The following is a 26,360-nucleotide window of genomic DNA, read 5'->3' on the forward strand; positions in this document are numbered from 1 at the left end:
AAGGATGGCTAATAGTGCAGGGACCACTGAGGGCTTAGTTAGAGGTGTCAGTCTCCACTGAGACCACTGGAATTTGAAACCTGGTAGAAAGCATGCTTTTAACACAGGGAAGACAGTAAGACTTTCTTAAACATGTGATAATTATAGAAAGTTGCATAAAACCAAATTTGGCTGTGAAGTATCTTCGAGTCTTGGGCAGAGCTTCTGAATAACAGAATTATTAATTATTTTAGGATGTTCATACTATTCTTAGCTATTATCTATTGATCACTTCTTCTGTGCCAAGCATTTTACATAAATTAGCTGACATTTTCATAAAAATCCCTTTATGACATAGCAACTTTATCTCCACTTCCATAAGAAACGAAGACTTGGAGAGGTTAAGTGACTTATTCTGGGTCACAGTTAATAAGTAGCACAGTCAGTATTGGAATCCAGAACTGGTTTGTGAAATTGGTGCTCTCAATCACTATACCCAACTTCTGTAATGATACTACTAGTACTCGGCACTTTTCATGTCAATTAACCAGCTCTTAGGGTTCCATCAGTGTCCAAATTTTCAAGTTCATTAATACGGAACTAGTCTAAGAAAAATCGGTCCTTTTAATGGTGACACAAAGGCTGAACAGGCCTCTTTAGAGAGACTCAAGAGACTTGCTGGGCAAGAGTCCTCCATAGTCAAGTCTGTCTGCACCTGGGGTCCAAAATACCCCAGGCTACAAACTAATCAATGCAAGGCAAGGACGCTAGTTTTTTCTTTTTTTCTTTTCCCCTCTCTCTCTTTTTTGCTATTTCACAGATTAGTGTAGAAACCAGCTCTACTGCTCTTAAAAGTCATCACTGATGGGCTAAATGAGGCCTGGTGCTGATTATGGAGAGCACTGTTCATTAGTGCCATTGAAACAATTTACAGTCTTTAATTAAGTATTCATCTGCAATCTAGACACAGGTCTGGAGTCAAGATTTTTAAAGATATGCTTGGCTCTAGGAGCACTTGGGCTACTTCACTCTTTGAAAAAAGAGAAAGAAGAACAACAGGCCTGATTTTCATCATGAACAACACTTGGAGAGCTTTTCTTGCCTTGATTTTAGCTGCCAATCATGGTGATCCTGTTCACTCGCTCCAGTCTGAGTCATAATTTCATTTTGTGGTTAGACAAAAATATCAGAATTGGACAAAGTTATCTGATTAAAAAATAATATGTTTTCCTGAGACTACGGTGACCTCTCTATTTTGCTGATTTACATATACTTTCAACTCATTTTCCTTCACAGTGGGAATCTCAAAAGCATTTTCCAATATAGTATATTCAGCAGTTGCTTTGAGAAAATGTTATCAGAATAAATTAAATTTACACAGGTGTGTATATATGATATTGTCTCTCATGTGTTGACTTCTAGGGCACAACTTCTCTAGTAGGGAAATGAATGAGGGGCTGACTCTAGGCTTAAAATCAGTTGAAGCAGAAGGAGGTTTAGATATTGGAATGGGACCCACTCTCATACCATGTTCAATGCGTTTGTATAATGTCAGCCTTCTGTTCCCTCAAGTTCTCTTCCTCATTACCTAGACAGCCACAATCCAGCTACATAAAAAGCCCTCATCTCTACAAAATCTTGATGAACATTGCTGTTTACATACTCTAGTTCCACAACAGGGTCCACAGCCACAGGCCAACCTGGAAGACCCCAATTCCCTTTCAGTCAGCTTGGACAAACCCTGCAGACCCTGTGTAGATGATAATGTAAGGGCAACGTGTAACATACAAGCGTCAAGGACAGCCTTCCACCCCAGGCCCAGCCTCTGTAAGTGGACCCAACAGTATGATGGTTTCCATCCAAATCTATTATCTCCTTCTGATTTTAAACAAGACTGCTTTGGATCACTTCACAGGCAAAAAGTTCACTTGCCATTAGTTGTGGTAACTGTACTTATATGTTCAGACCTGCTGTGTGTGAAAAGGAAATAAACACTGTGATAATTCCCCCTAAATAAAAGAGTAAGAACTGCTTAATTCATAATGTATAATAATAAGAGAAAAAGAACAAAAATTACTGAATATATTTATTTAAGAAAATATAGTCATTATTGAGCAACCTCTATATGTCCTGATTGTTTTAGTAGTCTGCGGATACTTTGGTAAAAAATAAATAAATAACTACCCTTCCCTTGTTGGGACTCAGCTTCTAGCAGCAACTGTGCAGTCCATAAACATTAGACATAAAACTAATTAGAAAATATGGTATGTTAGATGATGGTAAGCACTTTGGAAAAATACAGATGTTCAAGGAGACTTGCAGGTTGCAATTTTGAGTAGCATGGCAATGACAAGATTCACTAAAAAGGTAACACAATCCATTTTGAGAAAATGAGAGAGCCATGCAGATGCCTTAGGAGAAGCATTCTGTAAGTCCACAATTCAGAGAAAGCCGTTACTAACATCTTGCAATACCTTTTTCCAAATTTTATGTGCACCTACACGTATGTATCTATACATGTTACTTATCACTGGAATTATGCTGCACACAAACTTTTGTATTTATAGATTTATAAAGAAATTATTTACAGAGGCTTCAGAGAGGAGCACACGAATAATCACGTTTAAAATTTTCAAAATGTTTCTATGGTTTCCATTGCATTTGTTTGAACAGTCCAGCTTTAGATGTAAAGAAAATTATTCTTTCACTCTCAAAGCTAGCAGCCCTTACTTGATTAATTCAGCTCTAAGAAGTGATTGGCCAGCTCTCATCTTCTTAGGATAAGATTCTCTGCAGTGTGATCTTTCTTCCCTTGCTCAAGCCAGCAAGGGGACAGCTAACATCACAGGCTAAGAAGACAAGGTTAAATGGCTTTATTGCCCCCCTGTCTCAGATTCCTCACCTGCAAATAGGGAATTGATAAAGTTTACTGATTTCCCAAGGACCTGGGTGGGGTGAAGTAACTAATTAATGATCAGATGGTGCTAAACCAAAGCTGAGCATTGTTATTAGAGAAGAAAGAAAATTTATCATCAGATTGTACCTCTCTGGCATCTGTTGCCTTGGTAACCAGATTTGCAGGTGCAACTGCCATTTCTGGCACTGCATTCCAGGGTGTTCTCCTCCACACACTGACATTCTGAAGAGCAGCCAGCTCCGTAGGCCCCCTTGGGACAGTCTGCAAGCAGATTGAGGCAAAGCGGTCACCTGAAAACCACGCTTTGTTTCTTTTACATTGTGAGTGCACAGGCATGTAGTTCTGTGGGGCCTGATTATGGGAAAAACAAGGGGATCATCCTGGCTGCCAAAAAAATAGGGAAACAAATGTCTTTCAAATCAAGCAATTCATTTGCTTTTTGGCAACTGGATGTGAACAGTGAAGCCTGAACTACTTAAAAGGCTTTGGTGCTTCTGGGAGAGAAATTGCTTCTCAATGTGCTCCATTGGTGCCTGTAGTTTATATTCTCCAAAGGCTGCTGACGCCTGCCAGGCCCCATATCCATCCTGTCGCAGTTTGGCAATTATAGACAAGCATTGACGGGAAGGCTCGCCATTGTTTTCATTCCCTTTCATTATATGGTAATCTGCAATAATTCTACATCATGCAGATGACCCAAAACCTTCATCCTGACAGCACCATTATCTTGGCCACATCTTTGGCAAATGGTGCTTGCCTTTCCTTCATCATTTTTCCCATGCTGTTGAGTTTTAGGGACGCTAGTCAGCACAGGAATTCTAATTTGAGAAAGTGCTACCTTTTCATTCTGGAAAACATGCCGTTATCTTAGTTATCTTTTTGAGGAGTTACTGAGCGACTTCACTTTCACTTTTCATTTTCATGCATTGGAGAAGGAAATGGCAACCCACTCCAGTGTTCTTGCCTGGAGAATCCTAGGGACAGGGGAGCCTGGTGGGCTGCCGTCTATGGGGTCACACAGAGTTGGACACGACTGAAGTGACTTAGCAGCAGCAGCAGCAGTGTTTCAATTTCCTTTCCAAAATATAACTGACAATTTTTTTCTCCCACATTTCAGGAGTCTGCTGCTGCTACTGCTAAGTTGCTTCAGTCATGTCCAACTCTGTGCAACCCCATAGACAGCAGCCCACGAGGCTCCCCTGTCCCCGGGATTCTCCAGGCAAGAACACTGGAGTGGGTTGCCATTTCCTTCTCCCATGCATGAAAGTGAAAAGTGAAAATGAAGTTGCTCAGTCGTGTCTGACTCTTTGGGACCCCATGGACTGCAGCCCACCAGGCTCCTCCGTCCATGGGATTTTCCAGGCAAGAGTACTGGAGTGGGGTGCCATCGCCTTCTCCATTACGGGAGTCTAAGGGACTCAAATAAAAGATCTTTCAAGTGCCCTGCAGGCTCAAATTGTATTATATACCTGAATAGGCTTTGCTGTCGAAAACTGCTTGGTGAGAACAAAATAAACCACTTGACTTTCTGATAGATGGAAATTATGAGCATTTGCTAATGTGTGCTATTATTAGTAGAGGTAATCTGAAGTGGTGGTTACAATCCACCATGGAGGATGGTCTTTGTCTCAGTTACCAGGGACAGACAAGAGTTACCCCTTAAAGCTGAACATAATTATCAACAGGGGCCCTTTTCACTGTTCATAGTATCCTATTTGGATGATACCTCCTCATTCTTCCTGCATTTTCTAAATGTTGAGTTTTTTCCTAAACCCACCAACCCCCAGCAGCTTTCAAAGCTATTGTCTTCCTTGATGTGGGCTTCTTGCTCACTCTCCAGTGCTCATTTTTCTAGATTAGTTTCCAGGCCCTGCTCTTCCTGGTTCAGCTTGTAGAACTGGGGTTCAGTGGACAACTTATACCATGGAATACTTAACTGTGACAATTGAGTATATTAAGAACATAGCACTGGGGAGGGAAAAAAAGGAAAAAGTGGAAGAAGAAATCTTTTGTTGGTAATCTAGCGTTTTCTCAGGGTTTGCCATGCATTGAAACGTGTCCTCCAAAAATGCACATGTTTAAGTACTTCCCTCTAGTACCTCAGAATGTGACCTCATTTGGAAATTATGACTTTGCTGATGTAATTAGTTAAGGTGAGGTGGTATTTGAAATTGTGCTGCTGCTGACATAATTCGTTAAGATGAGGTCATACTGATGTGGGGAGACTTACAGTCTTATATGACTACTGTCCTTATAAATAGGAGAAATTTGGACAAGAGGCACTCACAGAGGGAAAATGCCATGAGAATACTGGAGTTCTGCTGTCAGAAGTCAAGGAAGTACAGGAAATAAGGGAGAGAGGCCTGGGCTGTTCCTCCCCTGGTGCCTGCAGAGGAATGTGGCCTGCCAGCACCTTAATCCCAGACTTCCAGCCTCCAGAACGATGAGGCAATTAATTTTTGTTGTTTAAACCACTCAATTTGTGGTGCTTCACTGTGACAGGACTAGAAAGCTAATATAGGGTAGCAAATTCAAGCCTCTTAGGGCCAAGCAAGTGGCATTAATAAATGAAGCCTCAAGTCTGAGCAATGAGCCCTGAAGACCTGGAATGTGCATGTTTTTTCTAAAGAGGATCACATTCCAATTGCTAACCACCATTGCCACCACCACCATCTGCTTTTTAAATTTTTGAGCAGATGAGTTATGATTTGAATATTTTTCACAAAAATATCTGATATTAGCTTATGAAAAATTCAAGGATTATTACTTTAAAATGTGGTGTATCCTCTTACCTTGGAACAATAACAGAAATGATGCTATCTTTTTTCTTTCTGGGTTTGTTCTAGGAGGTATCCAGTGCTTTGTGATACATCGTCATTCTCATTTACCCAGGTCTTCTCTCCTTCTGTTCTCTGTTCCTTGTCCATACCTTTTCTCCTGTTGTTGCCATTCACTGCTATCGTGTCCTACTCTGTGACGTCATGGACTGTAGCATCCCAGGCTCCTCTGTCCTCCAGTATCTCCCGGAGTTTGCTCAAATTCACATCCATTGAATCAGTGATGCTATTTAACCATCTCATCCTCTGCTGCCCTCTTCTCCTCCTGCTCTCAATCTTTCCCAGCATCAGGGTCTTTTCCAATGAGTCGGCTCTTCCCATTGGGCGGCCAAAGTATTAGAGCTTCAGACCCAGGCTTGTTTTTCTGTGAAGCCTTCACTGGCTCTCTTACTGGAGAATTCACTGCTTATTCTGTTTTTAAGGGGCATGCTTTTTCTAAAATAGATAAGGTCCACAGACATTCAACTAAAAATACAATGTAAGACTGTAAAAGGTCTCTGATATTTTAAATAGGTCGTGATATTACTGAGGTTCCCTCAGGAAGGATTTTCAAAGGTGGGACTATGGAATAGGTGGAAAAGTGAGGTGTAGACTGTTTCAGGTTCACAAGGACCTGCACAGTTTCAAGGTGGGATGTTAAGGTGGGCACCCAGAGCTGTCCCAGTAGGAGATAGCTTAGAAGTTACTGATGAGCTGAAACACTTATTGGTGATTGTGTTTTCTTGCATCTTTGACAGTATGTGATTGCTGGTCACAAATGCAAAATGAATAGCATGATTTAGACATTTTAGGTCGTTTTTTTTTTTTGCACTAGAACTCAGTGTGTTGGACTTTTGATGTTTAATTTCCATAAAATGTGGAATGTCCACTTAAATGAACTATTAACATCTCCCTCTCAATAATTAAGGTAAACACTAACTAGGAAAAAGACTTCAGAATATTTTTTTCACTCATCAAAATATAGATTCTATAATGTAAGGAGGCTAAATAAAGACTAAAACAAAAATTATGATATGTATATAATATGATTGTATAAAATATGCTGTGCTTTTTACTTTCTTCCTTTGTCTAATGTAAACAAAGAACGGAGATGTGCTGCTCACCATTTTGTTCCACAAGCATTAAGTCCTAACCCACTGAAGTTGCTTATGAACAGTAAACTCTGAGAATTCAGGATTAAAAACAGGATGAGGCACTCTGTGCTTTGGATAAACACGCCCTTAAATGGTTAGATGCCTATCTCAGGGAGAATTTCAAAGAGCCAGATTCTTTTATCAACATGTATATATATATATATATATACACACACACACACACACACACACACACACAGTCAGACATGACTTAGCAACTGAGCAACAACATACATTTTTTAGTAGAGTGTTATTTTTTTTAATTACCTTAAAATATTTACAGAGAGATGGATTTACATAACTTGGTGATAACACTAAAAATGTACGGGGTATTTCATATTATTGCACTTCCTCTTTAATAATATATAAGGCATTTTACTTTACATAAATAAATAATAAGGTAAAATATCACACAACAGGTGTGGTGCCAATTAAGTCAACCCTAAAATTAGATGAGATGAGTATGGGCAGGTAGTGTACACGTGCACTCAGTGCTTGCCATGTCTGATTCTTTGTGGCCCAATGGACTGTAGTCCACCAGGTTCCTTTGTCCATGGGATTCTCCAGGCAAGAATACTGGAGTGGATTGCCATGCCCTCCTCCAGGGGATCTTCCCAACTCAGGGATGGAACTTGTGTCTCCTACATCTCCTGCATTGCAGGTAGATTCTTTATCCACTGAGCCACCTGGCAAGCTCAAGGGAGGATACAAATACATATAAATAAACTGACTTCTCCCTTACCTGCTTGGAGCAGTTTCCTCAGAACTAACTGAGTGGCTGTCTCCTGGGCTCTAGTCTTCAGCAAGACCTTGATTAAAACTTGAGCTCACAACTCTGATGTTGGATGTTTCTTTAAGTTGACATTAAATATTTTCAGTAATTTTCTGAGCTTTCTGACTTCACACACAGAGAAAATTGAGTGTCTTAGACTTACTCAAATGACAAAACCTCCCATAGCGCCCTGGCTCACACACACAGGCTCCACATATACCCTGTGGCAATGGCTATTGTTGGCACAGTTACATTTCTTTTTGCAATTCTTCCCAAAGAATCCTTCTGGGCATCCTGGAGGGTAGAAAGACAAACAAAGTGAATATTTGCCCACGTGCAAACCTCACTAGAGCTATTGTTATGTAAGATAAGGAGACTGCCAAAGGTAAGATGTTTCTGATCTGATTAATCAAGAGACTAGAGAGATCTTTTAAAAATGACCCCTATGATTTTATATCATTTGCCCCAAATTCTGCAATGACTTGCCATTGCTGTCAGGTTAAAAACTCCAAATGTAACAAGAAATGAGCCCCTGCGCTGGCTGACCTTATGTTGCAGTAGTTCTCCCTGACTTTGATTCTATCAGCAGATCCCTCTCAGGCACCCCTAAATCACCTCATTCTTTCTCACTTCAGAGTCCGGTCACATGTGGCCCCCAAATCTGCAGTGCTTTTCCTTCTCTCTTGCCTTGCTTCATGTTTCCTCATTTTACACACTTCTGCTAAAGGGTAACTTCTCTACAAGCCATTCCCTGGCTCACACAGTCTGCATGGCCCTCATGGTTCAACCTCCAAGCACACATTAAGATTTAACTTGAAATACCTACCCACATGTGTAACCTATGTCAAGACTGTGAGTTTCATGAGGAAGGACCAGGGTCTGTTTCATTTTTGTTCTCTTAACATATCATAAAGCCTGGCACAGTGTCTTGCAACACTTAATACATATATTTTGAATAAATGAATAAAAATTGGGGGATAAATAACTAGGGTGTGAGCATGAGCCTTCCTGCACCTCTCAGAGAGCAAACTAAACTTGGTTTTTCTATCTCCCCAGTTCTACAGTCTGTAAGAATCTAATAAACTCTCCATGATTTCTGGCAATCCCTGAAGACTTACATCTTCATGACTCTCTGCCTTCAGCTCCTGGGATTGTACAAGCAGTTTCTTTTTTTTCGCGTTTTTTCAGCCCATGTAGAAAATGTGGTCTCTTGATTGGTTTCTATGAAAAATCCACACACGGCACTCACTGGATGGGTATTTCGTAAGTTTTTCATGCATCATTTCTCCTCTCTGTCTCCTCTCCTTTCCTTTTTTGGTTTTTATCTCACATCCTCCCTGATTTATCCAAAGAGCTTCATTTTCTTCTTTCTTTTAGTATGCAGAGCAAATCAATTCACCCGAGCCCCTGTGTGCAAACCTGTACACACAAACTCAACATTTTGCTCAGTGGATGAGAAAGGTTTTATCTGTATCAGGATTCATCCTGCATGGATCACAGCTGGAGAGTTAAGTACCACTTATTTTGTTCTGTTATGCATTTGTCAGTCAAAGCAAATGTGTGCTTGTGTGTGTGTGTGTATACATATATACACAGTACTTTATGTCTTCAGAAAAGCCCACCTTGAAAAATACAGACTCAGCTTTTGTTCTATTTCTTATCAGAAACCTCAAGAACTTAAAGAGTTGTCTTACAGGACCAGACATTCCTACCGTTTCCACAGGTTTTCCCATGAACCCCTGGGGGGCACTTGCATCGCCCAGTCAGAGGGTCACAGGTGCCTCCATTCTGACAATCACAGATGTTATCATACTCTCTCACACTGGTCTCTGGGGAACGAGCTATGAAGAAAACAGTGAAGGTGAATATGCAGTGTAACACACTCATTGTGACACAAATAGAGAGAGAAAAAGATTGCCTATTAGAATTGATTCTCAGTAATTAAAGTCTCTGTAACTTGCAGACCCAGGAAGAGTCTCTGGCCTGTTCATCATTCCTGGGGGAATTACTGGTACAGGTAGTTAAAATGATGCTGACTAAAGAACTGCTAACAAGGTTTACATGCAAAATTTACCTTGCTCCTTAAACTCTTACCCTCACATTTTCGAAACTACATAAACACTTTTGTTGTACAGATGTCACTAACCCTAATGAGAAACAAACTGCACCTTCCATTTTGAAAAATAGGAAAAAAATGTAGGAAAAAAGAGCCATGTGTTTTTAACCAGAAATGAATGTAACTAAGATTATCTTGAGGATTACAAGGTATTCTGCACTGTCAAAGACTGATAAAGACAAGCAATTGTTTTCTTTGGTTTGCTATTTTGGGGGGAAGTGCTTAGTATTCCATTAGAAATAAATACAGTGTGGAAAATGTCTATGATTTTAAGCTTGAGTAAATACAGATGTTGAGATCATTTCAGTAGCCATTTAAATTGACATTTTATCATCATTGGCTAAATACTAAAAAACTACATTTTTATTACCTCCTCTATCTACCCCCCTTACACCATTCCAGATGCTAATATGGAAAATTGATTTCTAACTCACTTTTTTCTTTGCTTTCAAGCCATGTGGTTACTATGACAAGGAAAGGAACAGGAAAGGGAAAAAAAGGAGCAATAAAGAAGTAAACTGGCAACAACCATGGTTGAGACCTGCATTACTAATTTACATGTAGTAACTCTCTGAATTTTTATAGCAACTATAGACTACACATTTTAAATATATATATATATATGTATATGCTGATAAGTCACTTCAGTCGTGTCCGACTCTGTGCAACCCCATAGATGGCAGCCCACCAGGCTCCGCCGTCCCTGGGATACTCCAGGCAAGAATACTGGAGGGGGTTGCCATTTTCTTCTCCAATGCATGAAAGTGAAAAGTGAAAGTGAAGTCTCTTATTCGTGTCTGACTTTTAGCAACCCCATGGACTGCAGCCCATCAGGCTCTTCCGTCCATGGGATTTTCCAGGCAAGAGTACTGGAGTGGGGTGCCATTGCCTTCTCCATATATATATATATGTATATATATATAGCCCTGGAAAATGAAGCTAAGGAAGTTTAAGTAGCTTGAACAGTATCTGGGTTACAGCAAGGCATCTACATCAGCACACTGACACTATCACCTGCTACTCTCCCACAAAAAGAATATGGTATCACAGAGTATGTGCATGCAGGTGAGTGCTCAGTCATGTCTGACTCTTTGCAACCCCAGGGCTAGGCTCCTCTCTCCATGGAATTTTTCAGGCAAGAATACTGGAGTGGTTTGCCCTTTCCTAATCCAGGGGATCATGGATTTGCTAAATACTTCATTAACATCAAAGAGAACATTTATCAAGAGAAGAAAATTTGAAACCAAACATGTCCCAAACCATAACTGGATGATTTGGAAAAAGATATGAATCTTCCCTTCCATATAATACATAGTCCATTCATTTGTCATATGAGAATACTTTAGTCTTCTCTTTCTACTGGAAAGACCCCTCACAATAACAAATAAGATAGCCAACATGAAATTTCTTTAAAAGAAATGAAGTCCTAAAGTGTGCTGTTAAAATTAATATGTAGTAATTTTTTAGTTGTTTCCTTTGTAACCACTTGCCGAAATTCCTGAAACTTCCAAGTAGATGTTTTCATTATAGACCAATAAAGATACTGGGTTAGAAGATCTAACCAATGAGAAAACTAACTTTCCAGATCCCTGAAGAATTTTTTTTTTTTTAATGTCTCTTGCTGCATAAGAAGAGCTGGTACTCTTAGAAATACTAGTGATGAATGGTTGGTCATTTTCATTTTTACAGTTTATAGGGATTTTAAAGAAAATATCCTCACTCTCCCTTTTTGTTAAAGATTTAGTGATCATACTTTTTTTCTTTCCAATTTGGATTGCTCTGTTTTAATTTTTATAGGAAAAAAAATGAAAGAGACAGAGAGGAAATGCAAAGAAGATATAAATTTCTGCTTTCAGGGCCAGACTGCCCTTTACAGGACCATGTGAACACTTAAAGAATCTTAAGTTTTTCCAAAACCAAAGAAGGGGTTGTGTTATTTTCATTTTATCAGGAAGTTCATTTTCAACATTTGTATATTAATTTTGTGTCAGACATGTTTTATTCTCATGGATTTGCAATAGATTTCTACTTTTATTTCTCATGCTAACATGTTATGGATCAAGGGTGTGGAAGACACGTATTTACCAACAAAATTTACAATAAAGGGTATAAACATTTACTTCCTAATAGTCATGCAACAACATTGATTTGTGTGTGTGCTTAGTCCTTCAATGGTGTCTGACTCTTCTCAGCCTTATAAACTGTATGTAGCCTGCCAGTCTCTGTCCATGGGATTTCCCAGGCAAGAATATTGGAGTGGGTTACCATACCTTTCTCCAGAGGATCTTCCCAACTCAGGGATCAAATCTGTGTCTCCTGCAGTGGCAGGCAGATTCTTCACCACTAAGCCACCTGGGAAGCCCGAAATTTATTTGATCCATTTTATATAGTTGCCTATATGAAGTGGCCGATTAACATAGCTCAGTGTCTCAATATAAAGCTTCATTCATTCATGCACTGGAGCCTCCAATTTGGAAACACGTAAATAAGCTCTCAGGCTAGCAAGGAAAATAGAACAGGAGCATAGCTAACTTGAATCTGATGGAGACAGACAGACAGACAGATAGACAAAGAGAAGAAGAGAGAGAAGCTTTAAATCCACTGGAAATATAAATGGCTGTTAGACTAGGGCCTTCAAATAAAGCTTCATGCCATAAATGGCAATAGACAAAGATGGCAGTTTAGCAAAAGGCACAAAGCTAAAAAGTACAAAGCATGATAGTAGTGAGTAGTTTAGTTTGCTGGAAATAATAAGCTGGTCAGAGCTGTGGATAAAAAGAGAGAAGGATTTATGAGGGCCTGATAATAGATGGTTGTTGGTGACTAGATTAGAAGCGTAAGCTTTATGTATCAGGAAATGGGACACTTCTGAAGCTGTTTGGGCAGCAGGGAGACAAGATCAGAGTGATGCTTGAGGAAAGTCCTCAGCAGTCTAACTGAAACCACTTCACTATGTTATAATCCAGGTTTTGCTTCTCTTATATTTCATAATAGAAATAATATTTGTGCTCTTTCTTCCCATATTCAGGGGCTTCAAAAGAAAAATCTGCTCATACCATCTTCCAAGCCATTCACAAAGAAAACTCTTTTATTAAAAAATTTATAAGAGAAATTTAAAAAGAGAAAAAGGAAATAAAGGTAGTCAATATATTTGAGTTTTATTACTTGGCAGTTTTAGTACCTGCAAATATACCTCCATTTAAAATATAAAGGAAAACATTTATTGGAGGTATTATTGTACAAATCATTGACATTTTCTCATGAGAGGCTTATATAAAAAAATTGTCATTGCCTGTACTTACATAAGTTTTAAAGAAAAAGATAAGAAAACACAAACAAAAAGAGGCAACAGTTAAGCAGTTCCATTAATTATACTTCATAACAAAAATCATTTTACTTTTTTTTCTTCACAGGGAGTAGCTTGCCAGGGCCTAATGATTTATTTAAATGGAGGGATTTTTATAGGCTGAGGATATTAGGATCCTTTATTAAACAAGAGACAACACATCAAGTTTCCCAGGGAACACAAAATTTCCCATTTTAATCACATGTTCAGTTTGAAACCTCAGTGCTTCACAGACATTCTTTGCGCACAACAAATAAGTTGGTTTCCCATCCCTATCAACCGTTAATCTTGTTAAAACATTTTAGGGAGAACACGTGGAAAGAACTCATCACCAGTAGTTCACCAGCAGTAAAAGGAGAATTCATCACCCCCAACCAATGCTCCAAAGTATTACTTACTTTCATTAAAAAGAATGCCTCTCCAGCCATTGGGACAGGAACACTCACTCTTTCCTTCCTGGCATCGGCCTCCACTCATGCAGTCCTCACAGCTCAAACTGCATTCGTGTCCGAAGGTGTGATCTAAACAAACTGGAATGTGATACCACTTTAGTGAACCCTACATGTACTATCTACATCACTGAAAATGAAGATGAAACCCTTTACTTCCCCCAACAAATAGACATGCACCTTGAGCACATTTTCTAAAGAGTCCAGAAAAAGATAGTAGCAAAGAGATACCTTTTAAAACAGAGCTCGGAATGTAATCCCTAAAAAATATTTAGGATCTTTAAGAAAGTAGTGGTAAAGCGTCTGCCTACAACACGGGAGACCTGGGTTTGATCCCTGGGTTGGGAAGATCTCCTGGAGAAGGAAATGGCAACCCACTCCAGTATTCTTGCCTGGAAAATCCCACGGACGGAGGAACCTGGTGGGCTACAGTCCATGGGGTCGCAAAGAGTCGGACACGACTGAGCAACTTACCAACTTACCTTACCAAGAAAGTAAAAAAAAAAAGAAAAGAAATTACCATTGATTTCTGAACACTGAAATAATGTTCCCAGCACTTTAGTGTGTGTGTGTGTGTGTGTGTGTGTGTGTGTATGTTTTCTAGCATTTTTTATACAATTTTTTTTTCCAACTAAGCCTTTTTACTGAGATTTAATATACAGGTAAAGAAATGTGGAAAACTCAAATGTACCCTTCAGAATTTTTCCCCACATTGTCAACAACCTCATGTAAAAGCCTCCCAGATGAAGATAAAGATTATCACCAGCATCACAAAAAAATCAAAGGTGATTTGATGATTCTTAATCAATAATCTCAGATATGCAGATGACACCACCCTTACGGCAGAAAGTGAAAAGGAACTAAAAAGCCTCTTGATGACAGTGAAAGAGGAGAGTGAAAAAGTTGGCTTAAAGCTCAACATTCAGAAAACAAAGATCATGGCATCCGGTCCCATCACTTCATGGCACATAGATGGGGAAACAGTGGAAACAGTGGCTGACTTTATTTTTTGGGGCTCCAAAATCACTTCAGATGGTGACTGCAGTCATGAAATTAAAAGACGCTTACTCCTTGGAAGAAAAGTTATGACCAACCTAGATAGCATATTGAAAAACAGAGACATTACTTTGCCAACAAAGGTCCATCTAGTCAAGGCTATTGTTTTTCCAGTGGTCATGTATGGATGCAAGAGTTGGACTGTGAAGAAAGCTGAGTGCTTTTGAACTGCGGTGTTGGAGAAGACTCTTGAGAGTCCCTTGGACTGCAAGGATATCCAACCAGTCCATTCTGAAGGAGATCAGCCCTGGGATTTCTTTGGAAGGAATGATGCTAAAGCTGAAACTCCAGTACTTTGGCCACCTCATGTGAAGAGCTGACTCATTGGAAAAGACCCTGATGCTGGGAGAGATTGGGGCAGGAGGAGAAGGGGACGACCGAGGATGAGATGGCTGGATGGCATCACAGACTCGATGGACGTGAGTCTGAGTGAACTCCGGGAGATGGTGATGGACAGGGAGGCCAGGTGTGCTGTGATTCATGGGGTCGCAGAGTCGGACACGACTGAGCAACTGAATTGAACTGAACTGAATCATTAGCCTTACAAATTAAGCACCATTCTGATTTATACTGCCATGGAATATTTACCCTTATTTTTGAACTTTATATGAATAGAATCGTAAGGTACGCACTCTTTGGTTATCAAGCTTCTTTCATTCAATATAATGATTATGAAACTCAGCCATATTGTGGGTTCACTAGTTTTTAAGTTTTGCCCATTTCACAATGGGTCTTTCAGATGTCCCAGTTGAAAGCCTGTCATGTTTAGCGCGGCTTCTCCATCTTGGCAGATTCTGAATTTCAGTCTACCTCCTAGCACCACAAAACTGCTGGTAACTGTGCTAAGCTCCTCACCCTCTCAGCAGCTATCTATAGATTTCCTGGCTTCTCTATCTGCACTGCCCATCCACTAGCAGATGGCTCAAGGAGAAATGTGGCACAGACTGTCCATCTTACTTGTCTGAATTTCTCTTCTCTCTAGACCTTGGCCCTTCAAGTCCTAACTGCCCGGGTAGCCTTGAACTATTTCACTTGTGACTTTGAGTAGCCAAAGTATCAGAAGCTTGACTAAGAAACATTAAAGAATTTCTATCTTTATGTAGATGCAATTACTGATGCTATGTTTGACCATCACATATAAACAAATCTTCATTTTACTGATAGCATTCTAAGGCAATCATTAAGTTTGATGCTCTTAAAATACGAGGAATACAGGAAGAACAAAAAGAGCAGCTCTGTCTTACAAAGAAAAGAAAAAGCAGCAGCAGACTGGCTGCAAACTGTTACTTTTGAAAGAAGTTATGCTAATTTATTTTGATCAGAAGTGATTTGATGCTTGAGTTCTGTTGAGTGGAGATATAAGAAAAACTGTGCACATTTGTAAAGATATTTTTTCTTGGTCCATTTGAGCATATTGAACCATTGGTTCTCTGCATTTTACAATTTAAAAAGGATCTAGATTTTCAGGCTATTTAAAGTAAATTTTAACTATACAAAAATGACTTCTAGTTGAGTTTAAACTGTTAGAACTAAAAGGCCCCAATCCTTGTCTCCATGATGCTAATTCAAATATATTTTTCAGCTCCATTTCACTGTATCAAATTTCCATCACCCAGCACCCCCTTGTCAATGCATACATACATAGCAACCCTTTATTGGCAAAAGGAAGAAAGATAACAGATGATGAATTTGATAGGGAGCTGTAAAGAAGTAATTTTGGTCCCATGTCTCTTGTCAATATCACGTTAAACGCTTTTATTTGGCATTAAATATTGATAACAAAATTGTCTATAAAAGAAATTCTGTGAATTATCTAAAAATAGAGGGAAGAGGTGATTATAATGAAACACGTTCATTTACCCACCAACATTGTGCAAATCAGTCAGCTCTCCTGGAATTTCTTGTTCCTCTTCCTCATGGTCTTCATCTTCATAGGAAAGAGGCAGAGAGGTGGCCACATAATGAAGCAGTTGAGGTGGGCTCTTGCATAGAAGACCTGGAAACTTCACAATGTCTAATTCTTCTTCTTCCTCTGGTTCATCATCTAAAGTTAAGACCACACAGAGAAATGCCTAGATTCCACATGCTGGTTAAAAGAAGGAAAAACTGAGCAAGGGTTGATGAGAGAAATGAGAAGCGTTTGAACTAGATAGCCAAGGCAGGGGGTAGCCGAAAGGTAAAAGTCTTTGAGAAGACCATTTCAAACAGTCTATTGTAAATGAAGGTGAGACACAGCAAGCACAGAGTGGAAACTGCCACGTGGAGAACAAAAGGGGAAAAGAAAAGATCTTAGTCTGTGAAGAGAGAAAGGGGAGGACAGGTTGAGTTAAAGAATATATGGTCTCCGTGCTCCTAAAGAACAAGACAAGGGCTGAAGTCATTTAGAAGAGATTTGATAGAATTCTTCACAGAGACTTACAGATGCAAGTTTTCCCATCACTTCCAATTCTATAGCCTTCCTCACAAGAACACTCATAGGTTCCAACAGAATTGATGCACAGTTGGTCACAGATGATGCTGACGTCCAGACATTCATCCACATCTAGGAAAATTCAAACAATGTCTGCTCTTTGGTGTAGAGATAAAATAGATATTATGAACTTGTGGGCATATTTGTCACCTTTATTAACGAATAACAACGCACTGCTATACAGTGCTATACAGAGAGTGTGCGTGTCTGTGTGTGCTGTTTGCTCAGACGTGTCTGACTCTTTGTGATCCCATGAACTGTGGCCCTCCAGGCTCCTCTGTCTGTGGGATTTCCCAGGCAAGAATACTGGAGTGGGTTGCCATTTCCTACTCCAGGGGATCTCCCCGACCCCAAATTCTTCCTCAAGAATATCCTGCCAATTATTTTCCTTTTATTCATTTCCAAGTTTACCATCATTTATCTATATGCATAGACAATGTCTTTCTGAGATCTCGTTCATAAGATTTTGATGAAGAATTTAAAACTTACATAGTCTCAGGCTGTGTATCATTTAGCAGAATGTTCATTCACTCTTGAATTATTCAACATCTATGGCAAAGCATTTATTCAATGCATAATTTTGTACATGATTTGTGGAGAATTTTAGAGATGGAAGAATCCTAAGTTTTGATCTCATACAACTTACTGGTGTTAAATTCACATCCGAGCCCAGGCTTTGGTCAGTGTGTTCATGATTCTAAAAGTTCATTTATGAAACTGAGCTTCTAGGCTGGCCTCAGATTGTGAATACCTTTTCCATTTGGACGTGTGTACCCAAGTATGTATATTCTCGCCATATAATCATCTCTTGGCTCACTCTGTTTAACAGCAGATGGTACATAAAATTCAATTTTTTTTGGCCCTGTTAATTGGATGGGAGGTGTAAGTAGTAATATGTTCTACTGTATTTAGAATATATAGATATCATAGTTGTATGTTCTTTGTTGTTATCGACACTGCAAGGCTGGGGAGTTTGGCATCTAAGTGAAGAAACATACCTAGCATCCTTAACAGAATGTAAGAATTTGCTTCTTTAATCAAAGAAACACTATTTTCTCTGAGGCATTAAAGTCTTCTTATGTAATTTGAATGTTATTGAAATAGATAATAATATTCTCATTTTTTATTTCAAGAAAAATATGGTTCAAAATAATGGTAATAATGACCACAAATAAAAATTTAAAGATTATATATTCAGGGTAAACTTGGTAAAGTAATTTTTTTTAGCAATGGCTTATATGAGCCCTTCACAAAAATGTGAATTTACTAAGTTCAAACTCCTCTAGGATAGGGGCCTCCCTGGTGGCTCAGACGGTAAAAAAATTGCCTGCAATGCTGGAGACTTGGGTTCAATGCCAGGGTCACAAAGATTCCCTGGAGAAGGGGGTGGCACCTACTCCAGTATTCCTGCCTGGACAATTCCATGGACAGAGGAGCCTGGTGCGCTACATACATGGGGTTGCAAAGAGTCAGGTAAGACTGAGTGACTAACAATTTCACTTCACTTTCACTTTCATGATATTATAAAAATATATGTCAGCTAGAAATCCTCTAAAAGGTAAGCAACAAATCAGTTAGAAAATTATAGAATGACTCATCTTGAAACTTACATTAGCTAGATTAACATCAGATATATAAAGGAATCTGATACTATGGCTCAAGAAATGGCAATCCTTTTGCTGCTGCTGTCTAATTAAAATAACTTTCAATAATCAACTCGGTTTCCAGTCATGATTACCATAAGGGACTCCTGTAGCATTATGCTATGGCTTGCTGGAATCTCTCACTTGCCTATGTGTATTAGGTTAGGTAAAAGGGATTATGGACCAATGAATATAATAATAAAATAATAATAATAATAATAATAATAATAATAATAGCTACTTTTAGTTGAGTGATTTCTTGATGTCAATCACAGTAGCAGGCCCTTTACATTGATTACATTTCTTGATTTATCCGGTAATCCCATAATTGTCTTCACTTTACTGATGAGGATTTGAGGCTCAGAGCACTTAGTGTCACCCAGGTTCATACAATAGTATGTGACTGGACCACAGAGAGATCCAAGTTTCTTTAAGGTGAAAGCTTCTTTCTCACCCTAACCCTCTGCCTCAGATATTCCTCCTCCATTGATTGCCCCATCACATCAGGGATTTCATGTTAGAGCTCAGGAATTTACCATCACATCCACAACCGTCAGAACTGATCTGAAAGCCTTCCTGACAACTGCATTCATAGCCTCCTGAATAGTTGATGCAGAGCTGGGCACAGCAGGCTTCTCCACTGTCACACTCATCAAGGTCTAAAGGGGTGAAAGGACATTTTTGTTATTTAAGAGATAGGAATTTAATCCACCTATAGAGATGCTGATAAGCCCCACTTCTAAATTAAAACCATTTTTACTAATTATTTTCTATTTCTCAGGCTACAGAGTACAGGCACTGAATAAACGGTAACACAAAAAGAATGAGGCTTGCATTTAGGTTAATGTTTCTGACATGCTTCTCCTATGCCTAGTATTTATTTGAAAAGCATGTAAATAATCTCCAAATGCATTTATAAGCACAGGGAAAGAGCTCTCTGCTATTTTTCCCATTTAAACAGCAATCTGGTTGAATAGAGAACCTGAAGAACAACAATTAAAAAAAAAAAACAACCAGCTTGAGAAGCAGAGCTAAAATATTCCATTGAGTGAACATTTAACAGCTACAAAAAGGAGGCAGTCTTAGGCCCCTATGTGTGTGTTCTAAGAACTTTGGATGAAGGAATGCCTCCAAGGAAAAGAATTCACAAGACTGGGAAGACAAGTGGTTAAAGGCAATTCAGAGAGAGCACAGACAAGCATCTTAAACATTATGTATTAAATTACAGAATATTTCATGGCATTTGCTTGAACTTTTCGATGCTATATTGATGGGGATGAGTTTTTACTAAAATTGGTGACACTATTACCCTGGAATGTCCTATCAGATAGACAGTTTCCTAAATTATGATCTTTAAGTCTCCTTTGGCACTGTCTTTCTAGAATTCTACAATCTGCCATGTATCTTCCTTTATTTGCCCTAGGGAAAATAAAAATTAATCAGAATAGATCAAACTGAAACCTTTCAGCAAAGGATTATTTATTCTAAGTTTTGAGATAACCTTTTGTAATATATTTGGCTAAGGGATAGAACAGACTCATCGCCCACTGCTAGACATCAGGAAATTGTGTGGTCAGGGTTTTTGGCTATAGGCCTTCAATTCTACCCGCTTTGTTGAGCTGTTAAGTTGGGTGGCCTGTCAGTGCTGAGTTTACAAAAATCCCTTTGCTCCATAACTACGTGAACAGCCACATATATAAAAGATCAGTGTCTCAATTAACCTTAGAAAGGGAACCAATGTAAGAAAAGGCAGACAAGAGAAAGGAAAAAATGTGCAATCAATTAACCATCATTAGGGGTCACCATAAAATATCTAAATGAAGGTCATTTGGACACAAAACATTCTTTCTCCTGCAAGATGTCACAAGCAGTGCTACTCATAAAGTTCTAGATATTTTTTCCCCCTTTCTTACACTAAAACTTCCTTTGTCTTTTGGATTACATAGCATAGATATAGAAGGCAAAACACTTAAAACTTCAGTTTTTTATCTAAAATGTTGCTTTTTAATTTTTTTTTAAATTTTTTAATTAGAGGATAATTACTTTACAATATTGGATGGTTTTTGTCATACATCAACCTGAATTCGCATTAGGTATACATATGTCCCCTCCTTCTTGAACCCCTCTCCCACCTCCCTCCCCACCCTATCCCTCTAGCTTATCAAAGATCATGGGCTTTGGGTTCCCTGTTTCATAAACTGGGAATTCACAAACTGAATTCCCACTGGCTATCTATTTTACATATGGTAATGTATTAATGTATATGTTTCAATGCTAGTCTCTCAAATATTCCCACCTTCTCCTTCCCCCACTGTGTTCAAAAGTCTGTTCTTTATCTCTATGTCTCCTTTGCTGTACTGCATGTAGGAACATCATACCATCTTTCTAGATTCCATATATATGCATTAATACACAATATTTGTCTTTCTCTTTCTAACTTACTTCACTCTGTGTAATAGGCTCTAGGTTCATCTACCTCATTAGAACTGACTCAAATACACTCCCTTTTTATAGCTGAGTAATATTCCATTGTGTTATATGTACCACAAATTCCTTATCCATTCATCTGTTGATGGGCATCTAGGTTGCTTCCAGGTCCTAGCTATTGTAAATAGTTGCTGTAATGAACACTGGGGTTAAAATATTATGTTTTAAGTTTTTTTTTTGGGGGGGGGTGGTTTCTTATTTCAAGATTTTTTTTTGAAGTATTATATACTACCAGAGCCTCTAAATACATCTGTCTCATTATTCCTTATTCTAGCTAGTAAGAAGCACAATCACATCATATTAATGGGAAAAATAAGTTCTTCAATTTATCATTTTATGATCCATTTTGGATTCTTCTTCTATTTCCTCTGGGGCTATTTCTTGTCTCATGTATAGAACTCATTAGAAATCCCATGCATCCTTTCTTAAAATGCCCTGTCCCTTCAAGCCTTATATCATGTTTCCTTAAATTTCTTTATTCCTTCTCAGATCTTTTTTTTTTTTTTGTAAGATCTTATTTTTAATTCCTCTGCCTCTCTGGTGATCATATTTTCCCTCATTGGCCAATATACCAAATATCACAATACTGCAGAGAAATTCACCTGTAAATTTAGCCCTAATCAAAAATACAGAATCAATGATAGCAAGTAAAACAATTAAACATTTCAACTATGACTTCAGAAAAGCATCAAAAGTAAACCTTGAAAGGACCTGATCTTCTGTATCTGTCTCCCACACATAGTCACTGAATAAAGCACCAAAGAGTAGAATAATTTTTTTTTCTGATAACTACCAATTGTTAAAATCAGTCAACTTATTGCTGGTGAGACACTTGTATTTTGTATAGCTGTCTTTCAAACTGTGTTAACACATCACTAGGTTTTATCCCTAATAAATGCTTGCATTTGGGCAAGACTGACCATTTGCAGACTAGATAACTTATCTTCACATTTATTTGTATGTTCTCATGTAAGAAGAAGTTGATTCTAAAATAAGCTAAAAAGAAAATTATTTCTCTCATGCATGAATGTTTTTACAAAGCATTCATGCCCTTAATCTGTTCTCAGGCAAGTAGGCAGACTATATATATGCACACTCCAAACAAATCATTGCCTTTACTCTAGAGAATATTTGGTTTTTAGGAATGAGTGTTATTTATTGTTGGAAAATGAAATAAACTTGAGCCATCAACAAAATAATGTCATCATGATGACTGCTGAAATCTCATAAATATGTAATTTTCTATATTTTGACCCTGGCAGATGTGATTTTTGCTGGCTGTAAATATGAACTTTACCAAATTGTACTTTTCAAAGAATCAGGAAAGATATCAAATTATAAGCTTCAAACAAAAGCCTTAACAAAATTCCAGTTTCCCTTAACGAACAGTCAAAAGAAGAGGATAAGAAGGAAGGAAGGGAGGGAAGGAAGAAGGGAGGAGGGAAAAATAAAAGAAGTTCTTTATTTTTTCCAGAGATCCAAATGCTAGCAAGGTAGAAATCTATAAGCATATTTTTAATTACGTAAGAAGGTGCAAGGCAAGCACCTGGCTTCATTAAGCTAGCCACTGTAGACTCTGAGAAAAATGCAGAAGGTGATGTTGGATTAAGAAATAATAAGCAAAGACATTGTTTTGGTTTAAAAATTTATGAAACCCAAATACTTTAAAATCCCCTAAAGTTCACTCTGTTACATTAGTGCCAAACTAAAAAAATCCCAACAACTTAGGCTTTTGAAATTCACCTCTTTACTTATGGTACTTCAATTTATTTTGAGCTACACTGAGTAGCATTAGATGGTCAAAGTTTTGTTTTTTTTTTTTTTAGTACTCATATCATAATTTTTAAGAAATATTTTTTGATAAAATGTCACAAAAGAAAACATGCAAATAGGGTATCCTAATTTGCAAATGATGACAAATTGTTTTAGAGGCTTGTAGGTGCTCTCAGACCCAGGGCACATAGTAATTTAGTTTGATGTTCATGTTCAGTAGTTCAGTTGTGTCTGACTCCTTGCGACCCCATGGACTGTAGCCCACCAGGCTCCTCTATCCATGGAATTTTCTTGGCAAGAATAGTGAAATGAGTTGACATTTCCTTTTCCAGGGCATCTTCCTAACTTAGGGATCAAACCCGAGTCTCCTGCGCCTCCGGCACTGGCAGGTGGATTCTTTACCACTGTGTGACCTGGGAAGCCCCAACGTATTGCTGAATGACTACTGTGTGCTGATACCTGGCCACACCGAGGTCTGAGGTCTGTAAGGTTTGTAGGAAACATCACCTTGGGAAGTCTATTATGTAAATAAAGGAAAAAATGCTCTTTCTTTCAAGAGCTTTTTACAAAATGCAACAGTATACCAGGAAAGTCTGAGGCAAAATAGCTGCTTCCAACAATAGGGAGGCTAAGAAAGAGGGATAGAGTGATGTCAGGGAAATTTTTTGCAGGAGTAGGAACACTAGAGATGCTCATTCTCCCAATTTTTGGTAGATATTCCTTTTTCTCAGAAGTTCTAGATTAAACATTTCACTATGGAGCAAGCTGGGGTGGAATTTATTCTTCTCATTGTCTCCAGTGATACGTTTTAATAATATTTTGAAAAAGTTATCCTTTCCTATGGCTTTGAGCTGGGTTTCCCAAAGAATAATATCTTCTAATGTTTGCTTTTGGAATGTAGCTACCTGCCATGTCAAAGTTGAACATGCATCCAAATTATCACCAAGTTGAAAACCAATGAACATGATTTGCTTCTGCTTGAGGTGGAGAGAATTAGGATGGCAGCATTTGTTGTTTGAATCACAAATTACATTAGATGGTTAGGTAAGCTTTGGAATATTTTCCAGAAATAAAACTGTTAAGTCACGTATATCACTAATAAGTTTTAAATCTTCTTTAACTTCAAAGTAAGTATCTTGAAACACTATGATATCTTCTTTCAATAAATATTTCTTTTACATTATCCAGTAGCCAAAGACACTGTTCATTTTACTTGTAGTTTGAGAGTTGTGGCTACATTACAGCACCAAGTATTAGAGAAGAAAGGGCTAAATGAATCCAGGGCAACTTCTGAAGGAAGATAGCATTCACCATACATTACCTCTGCATGTTTTCTCATCTGAATCGAGCCGGTGTCCATGGTTACAGGAGCATCAGGGCCCATCAACTGCATGTTCACAGTGATGGGAACAACCACCATTGTTCTTTTCACAGCTATTGACAATTTCCAATTCAATCCCTTTCCAAAACAAGCAAAGGGAGGATTATTAGCATAACAACAGAGAAATATGAATACATGGCAATAATTGGTGCTCTCTCTCTGTTGGGAAGAGGACAAACTTTATTGGAAATTTGTCAACACTCTGAGCATATGAAAGTTTGAGAACTATTAAGCATTGTACATATCTGACAATGAAGTAAAGTGTTCAGTCATGTCCTACTCTCTGTGACCTCATGGACTGAGCCCTCTAAGGCTCCTCTGTCCATGGAATTCTCCAGGCAAGAATACTGGGTAGCCATTCCTTTCTTCAGGGGATCTTCCCCACCCAGGGGTTGAACCTGGTCTCCTGCATTGCAAGTAGATTATTTACCATCTGAACCACCAGGGAAGCCCTGTAAATATTTATATCATATCAAAATAATAATAAACCTATAAATAATATTAAAATGACAAGGTGATACAGAAAGGTAATGAGTCCACCAGTGGTTATTAAACACGTCTTAAAGGATACTTACCTATGGCAATTTTTGGTATTTTCAGAGTGTAAATATATATGTGTGTGTGTGTGTGTGTGTGTGTGTGTGTGTGTACTGAATCAATGATCAGAAAGCAAATAGTTTGACAGTTGACCTATCTGTTCTCAAACTAATGATACATTAACATGTGCCCCTTTCCTAGGCTGTGAGCAGTGTATGGAACAAAATAATGGAACAAAAGTATGAATACAAAACCAATGAGTTAGCTGATTATATGTAACTAGCATCATAGCTATGATGTATACAAGAGTCATTTTGTATATAAACATCCTATTAATTCAAACACCAATTTGCTGATTGTGGTACATGCCACTAATTTGGGGCATTTGAGGGGACATCCACCTCAATATATAGATGCCAATTTTCCTGAGCACACAGATATTATAATCAATCATTTTCTAAGTGAGAAAATGAAAAATAGAAGAATGCTTTGAATCATTGTGAAAAATATGGAATTAGATACTCTGCTATTTTCACCATTGGTCTCTATTGTTCTTCATTTGTGTGCTTGGACACACCTCTAATGAGAGTGACTACGTTGGTTCATTTCCTTCCATTTTTACCTCTTGAATCCTTTGTTTTTTTTTTTTTTTTTTTTTTTTAGTGATAGAAATGTCTTTATCAGTAACTTTGTTGTCAAATAATAAATTACATATATTTACATTTTCATAGTTCTGACATTATTATAAAATTTAAATCAAGAAATTTTTATTTAGTTTTTCAAGGTTCTTGCCGTTTATTTGAATACAGAATGCTAATGGAATAAACAGCATTCAAGAGAAATTGTACAGACTCAAAAGTTCACAAAAAGTTGCCGAGGACAAAAATAAATCTAAACTGAAAAGACCAAGTTCTTCCTATCCAAAGAATCTGAAGATAATTGGAATGCTTTTCTTTTTTTTTTTTTGTCTTTAAAATGTTTATTTATTTATTTTTGGCTGTGCTGGATCTTTTTTTTTTTTTTAAGTTTTAGTTTTTTATTTTTTAAATTTTAAAATCTTTAATTCTTACATGCATTCCCAAACATGAACCCCCCTCCCACCTCCCTCCCCAGAACATCTTTCTGGGTCATCCCCATGCACCAGCCCCAAGCATGCTGCATCCTGCGTCAGACATAGACTGGCGATTCAATTCACATGATAGTATACATGTTAGAATGTCATTCTCCCAAATCATCCCACCCTCTCCCTCTCCCTCTGAGTCCAAAAGTCCATTATACACATCTGTGTCTCTTTCCCTGTCTTGCAAAGGATCATAAGAGACTACTATCAGCAGTTGTATGCCAATAAAATGGACAACGTGGAAGAAATGGACAAATTCTTAGAAAAGTACAATTTTCCAAAACTGAACCAGGAAGAAATAGAAAATCTTAACAGACCCATCACAAGCACGGAAATTGATACTG

At 38.2% G+C, this 26,360-nt stretch overlaps 1 protein-coding gene across 1 annotated transcript in view; it reads right to left on the reverse strand.

Moving 5' to 3' along the window:
* LOC138443218 (EGF-like and EMI domain-containing protein 1) overlaps window positions 1-26,360 on the reverse strand; it is a 605,343-nt gene that overhangs the window by 91,997 nt on the left and 486,986 nt on the right. The window contains 9 exon segments of the mRNA XM_069595258.1: window positions 3,023-3,157; window positions 7,802-7,850; window positions 7,853-7,932; window positions 9,351-9,479; window positions 13,499-13,630; window positions 16,470-16,649; window positions 17,025-17,147; window positions 19,255-19,377; window positions 24,300-24,437. Of these exon segments, the coding sequence (XP_069451359.1) occupies window positions 3,023-3,157; window positions 7,802-7,850; window positions 7,853-7,932; window positions 9,351-9,479; window positions 13,499-13,630; window positions 16,470-16,649; window positions 17,025-17,147; window positions 19,255-19,377; window positions 24,300-24,437 (1,089 nt within the window).

Source organism: Ovis canadensis, chromosome 1 (genome assembly GCF_042477335.2).
Source record: "Ovis canadensis isolate MfBH-ARS-UI-01 breed Bighorn chromosome 1, ARS-UI_OviCan_v2, whole genome shotgun sequence".
NCBI lineage: Eukaryota > Metazoa > Chordata > Mammalia > Artiodactyla > Bovidae > Ovis > Ovis canadensis.